Below are 10,620 nucleotides of genomic sequence, written 5' to 3' on the forward strand. Positions count from 1 at the left end.
CAACCCATCGTGTCTGCACGGCTGAAAAAACTAACCACCCATTCTAATCCCACCTTCCAGCACCTGGTCCGTAGCCTTGCAGGTACAGGTTCAGGTACCTTTTAAATGAGTTGAGGGTTTTGGCCTCCACCCACTGATCTGGGCAGTGAATTCCAGGCATCCTCTGGGTAAAAAAGTTTTTCCTCATGTCCCCTCTAATCCTTCTTTCAATCACCTTAAATTTGTCCATCCTAGTAATTGACTTCTCTGCTAGGGGTAACAGGTCCTTCCTGTCTACTCTACCTAACCTTGGTCACGAGTCCATTATATGGTACCTTATTGAAGGCTTTTGAAAATCCAAATATATTGTGTCTTCTGTACTGCCTTTATTTACCCTTTCAGTTAATTCAAAGAATTCAATAAAGTTGATCAAGCGTGCTAATTACTCTTCATTATATTTTCAATTTCTAGATGTTTTTCTATTACACATTTGATTCATTTATCTTTCCTACCACCAACAAGCTAATTGGGCTATAGTTCCATGGACTTGTTCTAGCTCCTTTTTTATCTACAAATCATGTTAGCTGTCCACAAATCCTCTGCCATTATTCCCTTTACTGATCGTTTTTTTTTATATGTGTGTCATAGTGTCTCTGCTACCTTTTTCCTAACTGCTTTTAATGTGTGTGGATGCAATCCTCTGAACCAGGGATTTTATCCTCGTTAAGTTTGATTAGTTTATCAATTATCTTTCCCTTTTCTATCTTAAATGTCTTTATATCCTTTTGCTCTCTTCTTCCAATGTCATGTTCACCATGTTAGTTTGCCTAGTAAATACTTAGGCAAAGTAATTATTTAATATTTGTCATTACCTTTCAGTTTATTGTGTGTATCCCTTAGTAGCACTAACCCTGTCCTGATTTTTTTTTTGTTGTTTGTGTCTGTCGAATACTGTACTATTCCTTTTTATCTTCCTTGTTAATTTAATTTTATAGTTTATCTTTGCCTTTTTTGACTACTTTCTGATTTCTAGTACCAAATAGGTATCTCTTCAATAGTTGAAATTTGACACTTCGTAAATTATGTTCTGTTGGGAAAAGTGCATCAGTTCTATTTCACAATACATGTTCAACTATGCTGTTCCTGTTGTAGAAAAATGCATGTATTTGCAGTGCTACCTTTCGCAGAACTTCACATTTTGACAATCAGTTACACTTCTGGTGCATTTGTTATGTTGACTGTAGAAACAAGTTCTGCAAACTGCTGCATTTTCTGAAGCTCTGTGATTTCAGTAGAAGTTAGATTTGGAAAGGAAGTTAACTGTTTTTATATTGGTTCCTTTTCCTAATGTTTGTATTTCATAAATCATTAATAAGAATTACTTCATTCTAAAAAATTGCATAAATTAAATATCCAAACCTCATTCATTTCTGTGCAGGGAAATGAATAAATTCCCCTTAAGTGACTGCTGTAACATTTTTTTTTTTGCATCTTATTCAATTGCAGGAAGTAGGTTACTGCCAGGGAATGAGTCAGATCACTGCACTGCTTCTTATGTATCTGAATGAAGAGGATGCCTTCTGGGCACTCGTTAGACTACTTTCTGACGCAAAACATAGCATGCATGGTAAGATATTTCCAGACATGTTCATTTAAAAAAAAAAATACAATCTGTTAACTGTCATGGAAAAATTATGAATGTCATGATTGAGTCAATTATGAGACTGTTGTGTGCATTGTTTGTGGTTATGACTGTACATGGATAGCACCAAGACACCAATCTTTTAAAGGCTTTTGCTTGTCTGAGATTGACGGGGCCCTTCTATGTGTTTGCCACACGTCCAACGTTCATCTCTGAACAACAGGGTTGCTGTTGTGCTCAGTTTCCACCTCATTAACCTCAACATCTGCCAGATAATATGCAATTTCTACTGCTTGAAATGCTATCTTATTACCAAATATATCTTCTTGTGCCCTCATTTATTTGAGACACCTATTTCTCAATGCCCTTCTCATGGCAATTTCCTATTCAACTATAATGGATGGCTGTTGGCCTCCTCGCCCACCATTGTTGGGGGCCCCATTCTTTAAATGCGAGAAAGTAATGGATATATTTGTGCTTCCTCCAGTCTATCCACACTCTGTGCCAGTCAGACACATTTATTAATTTACTTAATTTATACCTTTTACTGTTTAAAAGCCATGGGACTGCGTCACAATGTGTGTAAGTGTACAAAGTGTGATGAATAACGTTGATGAGCTACAAGCGCAAATAGCCGTCTTTGAGGGGGCAAGGACAGAATCTATTTCGTTAGAGCTGAGAAACAAAAAGGGTATGATCACACTACTGGGAGTATTCCATCAGTCTTCAAATATTGAGAGAGAGGAGCACATCTGCAGGAAAATCACGAAGATGTGTTAGAGCTACAGAGTGGTGTCACAAAAGGTTATTTTTGTACTAAACTCTTGGACTTCTATGTGTTTTCAAAAAAAAACTGGAAAAAAAGGATTTTGCTCAGTAAAAGACACCTGCAAAAAAATTCCTGCAATGTTTTGAAAGGAAGTGACAGGAAGGCCAGCAGTTTCAAGGAAGTTACGAGGGTTTGACCTTCCTTCAGAGCAGCTTTGGAACCAGGGGGAGACACTGTGTCTGGACATGTGACTGTGGAACCTGAGGTGAGCCATCCTTGGACAAGGGGTGTGGGTTTACCTGGTCAGTATTTTTCTCACACTAACTGTTCCTTAGGAATATGTCATGTCTGGGTGATGAGATAAGAAGAGTGTTGCTGAAGCATAATGTCTCTTTCTGTTATTGCGCTGTACCAGCTGCAAGGCCAATGGTGAGATAGATATGTAAACAAAGGATTGAAAATTACTGTATCTTATTCGTTTAGAGCAAAAACTGAATTGTAATATTATTGGTGCTTTAGAATGCAAATTAAGGATTGGACTATTGTTGTAAGATTATTGGTTGCAGAATAGTATAATTGCCATTGTTTTACTGAAATTCTTTGGAACATCGCACTGAGTCTCAAAGTGAGCTCTACTGTGTTTAAAGTAGGTTGCGAGTACTCACCGTGCCAAGTCTGATTATTCCACAACATGACCATGTTCAGGATGGTTCTTTTTTTCACTTTGGACCCTTTAAAAAAAGCCTGTGAATTGGACAAAGGGCAGGCACTTGAAATCTTTGCTGACCTGCCTGTAGCAAGAGAGAAAAGATCCAGAAAAGTGCTACATCTCTCTGTAAAGGAGGCTCGCATCTCTTGAAAAGGAATCCTGTATTTGAAAGATGACAGATTCCTCTTGTCCCTGGTCTCTGAAGAATTTCTGCATCCAGTGAACTACTTGCTGCCTCCTGTATTCTAAGGAATCCTAAAATCTGAAGAATTCTACTGCTAGACTGCTACTTCAAGACTCCAGCAGACCTGTTGCTACACCCTTGATGGAAGACCTATGTGACACAGTTAAGTTGTCATGAACACCTACCCATCACAGACTGTTCATCAACCTCGCCTGGAGAGACTGAGTGATATCCGACTATTTGACTCTGGGACACCTCACTGTACCAAAAACATCCTACCAGAACGTGAACATCAATTTTTTTTTATTATTGCTTCTATTCCTAAAACAGTTATAATCCAAAATACCCTTTTGAAACCGGTTGCTTTTTGAATGTATGTATGTGTGCATGAGGATTAAGGGAATAAGGGTTTTTTTCTAAAGCTGGCTCGGGTATAAAATTAAAACCCAACCCGGGCCAGAGTCCTTCAATTGTTTTTCATGCCCGACCCGACCCGAAAATATCAAACGTTATTAGTACAGAAAAAAAATCACGTCAAAGTGTAGATTAAAAAGAAAACAATACAAAACAAAACCCGACCACAGCTGGCCTGACCTGACACGAGCCCGAATGCTGGACACAGACTATAGACCCTACCCGACCCGAACGGGACACGTGTGGTCGGGTTCGGGTTGGGTAGCCAGGCATTAGTTTTTTTCATGTACAGATTTATCTCATTAGTCATTAAGACCTATTATTTCTTTTCTAATAAATAGTTAATGTTGTTGTTTAAAGAAACTTGATTTGGTGTTTGCTTTATTCTGGGGGAAAAGTAGTGTTTAATTTGGCTGGGCTTCGGTAGGTGGGAAACTTTATTTGATATGCTATGACCTGTGGAGTAGTGGGACTGAATTAACAGTGCATTACTCCCACCTTGATCGTAACAGTGGTGATATTGGGGGACTTCAATTTACCTATAGTTTGAAATAATGTTAGAGTAAAGGGTAACGAGGGGAGGAATTTCTGAAATGTCAGTAGAACTTCCTTTCCTGGTCCAACTAGGAAGGAGGCATGACTGAATCTGGTGCACAAATCTGCTTTTGTGACATGGATATTGGGATACAGAGTAAAATTTCAAAATTTGCTGATGATGTCAAACTTGGAGGTGTGGCAAACAGTGAGAATGATACTGTTCGACTGCAACAGGAGGGCATAGATAGGCTAGCAGAATGGGCAGACAAGTGGCAGATGGGATTTAATACTGACAAGTGTGAGGAGATGCATTTTGGCAAAAGGGATAGGGAGAGGCGCTGTAGACCATTCTAAAGAGTGTACAAGAACAGAGGGACTTGGAGGTTCATGTGCGTAGATCTTTGGAGGTGGCAGGACATATTGAGAGAGTAGTTAGCAAAGTATATGGGATCATAGAAAATAGGAGCAGGAGTAGGCCATTTGGCCCTTCGGCTCTTGGGCTTCATAAACAGAGGCTAGAGTACAAAAAAGCAGGGAAGTTATGCTGAACCTTTATACAGCTCTGGTCAGGCCCCAACTATTGTACTGCATCCAGTTCTAGTCACCACACCATAGGAAGGATGTGAGAGGAGATTTACTAGAATGGTTCCAGGGATGAGAGAATTTAACTACAAGGTTAGGTTGGAGAAGCTGGGGTTGTTGTCCTTGGAGCAAAGGAGGTTATGGGGAGATTTGATAGAGGTGTACAAGATTATGACAGGTTTAAATAGAGCAGACAAAGAAAAGCTGTTCCCATTAGCTGATGGTACAAGAACTAGAAGAATGCAGATTTGAGGTTTTGGGCCAGAGATACAGGGGGAATGTGAGGAAGAACCTTTTTGCACAGCGAGTGGTAATGTCCTGGACCTCGCTATTTACAATGTGACCATTATACAGTTAGTTTTAGCATAATCATGGAAAAGGACAAAGATAAAACAGGAGTAAAAGTTCTAAATTGGGGGAAGGCAAATTTTAACGAAACTGAGAGGTGATCTGGCGAAAGTGGACTGGGTACAGCTACTTGAAGGAAAATCAGTGGCAAACTAGTGGGAGGCATTCAAAAGCGAGATTCTATAGGCACCGTGTAGGCATGTGCCCAAAAAGATAAAGGGTGGTTAAGCCAAATCTCGAGCCCCCTGGTTATCTAGAAGCATACAGGGTAAGTTAAAGTAGAAAAAGAAAGCTTATGACGATCGCAAAAAACGTAATAGTTTGGAAAGCCTAGAGGAGTAATGAAAGTACAGGGGTGAAGTAAAAAAGAAAATTAGAAAAGCAAAGAGAGGACATGAAAAATTATTGGCAGGTAAAATCAAGGAAAATCCGGAGATGTTTTATCAGTACATTAAGAGCAAGAGGATAACTAAGGGAAACAAGGGAAATTATGTGTGGATGCAGAAGATGTGGGCAGGGTTCTTAATGAGTACTTTGTCTCTGTCTTCACAAAGGAGAGGGATAATGTAGACATTGTAGTAAAAGAGGAGGAGTGTGCAATATTAGATACGATAAGCATAATGAGAGAGGAAGTACTAGAGGGTCTGACATCTTCGAAAGTGGATAAATGGCCGGGGCCGGATGGATTGTATCCCAGGTTGTTAAAGGAAGCCAGGGAGGAAATAGCGGATGCAGTGAGGATCATCTTCAAATCCTCACTGGATACAGGCAAGTAGCTGTAACCAGTCCGTTTTCGCCAGATCGCCTTGGGCAAGCAAAGCAAGGGAATGCACCATAAATGGGAGGATTTTGAGAGGAGTAGAAGAAGTGAGCCACCTTGGAGTGCGTGTCCACAGGTCCCTGAAGGTGGCAGGGCAGGTAGATAGAGTAATGAAGAAGGCATATGGAATGCTTTCATTTGGCCGAGGTATAGAATACAAAAGCAGGGATGGAATGCTGGAACTGTATAAAATGCTGGTTCGGCCACAGCTAGAGTATTGGGTACAGTTCTGGGTACATTACAGGAAGGACATTATTGCTATGGAGAGAGTACAGAGGAGATTTACAAGGATGTTGCCAGGGCTTGAAAGTTGCAGCTATGAGGAAAGATTGGATCAGCTAGTGTTATTTTCCTCAGAACAGAAGAGGCTGAGGGATGACTTGATTGAGGAGTTCAAAATTATGAGGGGCCTAGATAGAGTGACAGACAGACAGGTGCATGGGAAAGGCTTCCTCTGCTATGTCCAGACTGGCCAAGAGAGTGTGGGAAAATGGCGCACTGACACAGAACACAAAAGTCCAAGTGTATCAAGCCTGTGTCCTCAGTACCTTGCTCTACGGCAGCGAGGCCTGGCCAACGTACGTCAGCCAAGAGCGACGTCTCAATTCATTCCATCTTCGCTGCCTCTGGAGAATCCTTGGCATCAGGTGGCAGGACCGTATTTCCAACACAGAAGTCCTCGAGGCGGCCAAAATCCCCAGCTTATACACCCAACTGAGCCAGCGGCGCCTGAGATGGCTTGGCCACGTGAGCCGCATGGAAGATGGCAGGATCCCCAAGGACACATTGTACAGCGAGCTCGTCACTGGTATCAGACCCACCGGCCGTCCTTGTCTCCGCTTTAAAGATGTCTGCAAACGCGTCATGAAATCCTGTGACATTGATCACAAGTCGTGGAGTCAGTTGCCAGCGATCGCCAGAGCTGGCGGGCTAAAGCGTGGCGAGTCGACGAGACTTAGCAGTTGGCAGGAAAAAAGACAGAAGCGGAAGGAGAGAGCCAACTGTGTAACAGCCCCGACAACCAATTTTATCTGCAGCGCCTGTGGAAGAGTCTGTCGCTCTAGAATTGGCCTTTATAGCCACTCCAGGCGCTGCTTCACAAACCACTGACCACCTCTAGGCGCTTACCTATTGTCTCTTGAGACAAGGAGGCCAAAGATGAGATAGAGTAGACAGGAAGGACCTCTTTCCCCTACCAGGGGGCACAGAGTTAAGGTGATTGGTAGAAGGATTAGAGAAGACATGAAAAACTTCTTCACCCAGAGGGTGGTGGGTGTCTGGAATTCACTGCCAGGAACGGTGGTGGAGGCAGAAACCCTCAACTCATTTAAAAGGTAGCTGGACATGCAACTGAAGTGCTGTAACTTGCAAGGCTACGGACCAGGTGCTGGAAGGTGGGATAGATTGGGCGGCTAGTTTTCTCGGCTGGCACAGACAATGGGCTGAATGGCCTCCTTTTTGCCATAATTTTTCTATGGTTTTACAAGAGTGATTGAAGCGAAGATGAGCAATGATTTCAAAAGGAAATTGGATGGGCACTTGAGGGAAATAAACTTGCAGGGCTACAGGGATAGAGCTGGGGAATGGGACTGACTGGATTGCTCTGGAGAGCCAGGATGGGCCAAATGTTATCTGTCTGTGCCTGATGACTCTATAGTCAACTTGCTTAAAATGGGTACTGGAACTGGATGATGGAAGGCAAAGGCTAAGAGAGGAGAAATTGTTCAGCAAGTACTTAAACACATAACTGAAAAAAACTGAGAACCCGAAGATTGGGCTGGGAAAGAACATGGGGGCTGGATTTAAGTAGGGAGGAATTTGTGGGGCTACCTGATACTGTTAGAATCGATTGGGGGTCCCCTTCCTGTTGCAGTGGTTTCAGAAGCTGCTGTAACCTGCATAAATGTAGGAAAACTGGGGGTTTTGGGCCTGTAAAAAATAACAGGTTCAATTTGGAAAGGGCTTTGATGTAGTAAAAGTCAGATTAGCTTCAGACTGGAATAGTAATGCTACACCTCACTGAGACACAGCAGATCTAGAGCACATGGGTGGGCAGGTAGGAGCGAAGTTTGAGCTGAAGTGCTTTGGGCAGACTTGCCAGTTTTAACAGCCAGAGATTATGGATAACCTGCCTGAGATGTAGAAATAATGGAGTTGAAGAGGAAGAGAGCTTAGAGAATTAAAATGGCATCAGAAAAAGTGTATCTTTTTGACCAGATATCTGGTCCCTGCTAAGCACATGACATAACAGGCCAATCAGCATTGTTAAATTATATTAAGCACATGACACCATGGTCAGTGGTATTAGAAGCTGGCTTCATTATTATAATGCTGTAGGATGGCAGACATTTCTTTTCAAGAAAACTAGTAGATTTGTCGTTTTACTTGATTCCCAGAATCTATACTGATGTGTCAGAAAAATTTCTTCCAGGATTTTGGTGTGACACAGACAGCCCAAGGAAATTTGGCACAATTGGTTTTTATCCGGAAGACATTTAATTTCAACTAGAAGCAGAAAATGCTGGAAATACTTTGCAGGTCAGGCAGCATCTGTGGACAGAAAAAGAGTTGACCTTTCAGGTCAATGACCTATCATCAGTACTATAATGAAGGTCTTCAATCTGAAATGTTAACTCTGTTTCTCTCTCTCCACGGATGCTGCCAGACCTGCTGAGTATTCCCAGCATTTTCTGGTGGTATTTCAGACTTCCAGCATCTGCAGTATTTTGCTTCTGAATTAATTTCAGTCATGCACACTGTCACCACTTCAGAGTTTGATTACAAATGCTACAATACTCTTCGCATGAATGCAAAAGCAGTACATACTATTTTGTGTACCTTTATTGCATAAAGCCATTACCTGAATGTTATAATATAGTTTGTTTTTTAACTAGTGACAAACTTATTTCTTGATAAATCTGAGATGTTTCTGTCATTGTCCTTCGGTAAAGACGTTACTAAAATCACCAGATTGAAGCATCCTCTTAGTTCGTGTCTGTGGTGACATCTGCCATAGTATATAATTTAAAAATCAGGTTCTAGGAATAGTCTTATGCTAGGTTTTAGGTGATAGTTAATGCATCTCTTCAGATGCATTCCTGTGATTTATGGCATAATCTGGATCCCTAACTGAATTCCTGTACATCAATTATTCATCAGATATTTACAGCTGCCAACTTTTAAAAGTTATGTGTGTAAGGATTTGTCCATTGTTGAAATGAAGCTAGATTGCATATGGATGAGTTGAATAAGTTAATGAGAACTGCAGCTGCATGTTCCTGTCAAATGTGGTCTGAAATAATTTCTCAGGTGGTAAGTTGTACTGTGACAGATGCTGTAGACTCACTATCACTGAAGACGAGATGAAGCTGACCTGATTTGGGTATTTGTTACCTCATAATGCAGTGATAACACTTTTTCTTTTTACATAGTTCCTGCAATGATTCCTTCCACGGCAGATTCCCAGTTTCATCTGTGCTGTGGATAATAGGCTATATCTGGAGACCTAGTGCATATCTGCAGAGTTTATAGGGGGAGGGGGGCGGGTCGGGTCTGTGGTTGGGGAGGATTTGAATTAAATGGAAAAACCATTAGGCATCATTGGTAAATTTTTCCGTAATCTTGTTTTCCCATTGTGACAAAGGAAGACTCGAATCAGGACTAAGGAGATAATATGACCACTGAGTGCAATTTTGAGAATGTTTGTTTTTATTGGGCTGGATTTCATGGTCAGCGGTGAAGTAGTGGCGCTCACACTGGTCTTAAAGAAAGCTGCCCACGAAAGTTCTACCGATCCCTCTCTGGTGTGAATTTCCCCTTTCCCAATATCAGTTTGAATCTTGCGCTTTTGAAGGATCTCTAGGTGTCCAGCGGTACTGACGTTATCAAGCAGGTGAAGCAGCCAATTGCATTGAAGTATTCTCATAGGCAGCAAACCAGGAAATAAAAATCACTGAATCCCTTCACTTTTAATTTTACATTTTAGATAGCAAAATAAATGATTGGGATATACGCATGCAATTAAGATGAAGCTAAAATATCAAACTTTAAAAAAAAATTTTTTTAATGTGGATTTATCATAATTTGACATTCAACAAATATAAAATAACTGAGGGCCAATGTAGCAGTAATTATGAGCTTAGGATGCCATTTTATGAAAAACCCAGTTACACCTCATTCAACAAGCTGTAATATTTTCAAGGGTTTTTACAGTGAGATGAAGCATAAAAGTTCAGTGATTTTTGATTGATTCCATTCTGCGGGGGAACTCAAAGTGCAGCATCTAGAAAAGTGTGGAATCACTGACAGCACGACTGGATTTCCATGTTTAACTGCACATGTGAGGACTCGGAAGTTGCTGTCGGTTTCAGAGAAGCAATACGGCACACACTGGCAGTTTTGCCATTATTACTACTGCAAAAATCTGGGCCATGGTTTTTGACCAAAATCCTTAAGGAAAGCATTTCATTAAAAGCAAAGTAATAAATTGCATAGATGCATTTAAGAGGAAGCTAGATGAACGCATGAGGGAGAGAGAGGAATAGAAGGATATGTTGATGGAATTAGATAAAGAAGGATGGGAGGAGACTTGTGTGGAGCATGATCACTGGCATGGACGAGGTATGCCAAATAACTT

General features: G+C 41.2%; 1 protein-coding gene across 3 annotated transcripts in view; it reads left to right on the forward strand.

Moving 5' to 3' along the window:
• usp6nl (USP6 N-terminal like) overlaps positions 1–10,620 on the forward strand; it is a 307,312-nt gene that overhangs the window by 242,668 nt on the left and 54,024 nt on the right. For all 3 annotated transcript variants that reach the window (XM_068059486.1, XM_068059488.1, XM_068059485.1), the window contains one exon: positions 1,486–1,606. In XM_068059486.1, coding sequence (XP_067915587.1) covers positions 1,486–1,606 — 121 coding nt within the window. The remainder of the gene's footprint in view (positions 1–1,485; positions 1,607–10,620) is intronic.

The sequence above is a fragment of the Heterodontus francisci genome, chromosome 27, assembly GCF_036365525.1.
Source record: "Heterodontus francisci isolate sHetFra1 chromosome 27, sHetFra1.hap1, whole genome shotgun sequence".
NCBI classification, from domain to species: Eukaryota; Metazoa; Chordata; class Chondrichthyes; order Heterodontiformes; family Heterodontidae; genus Heterodontus; species Heterodontus francisci.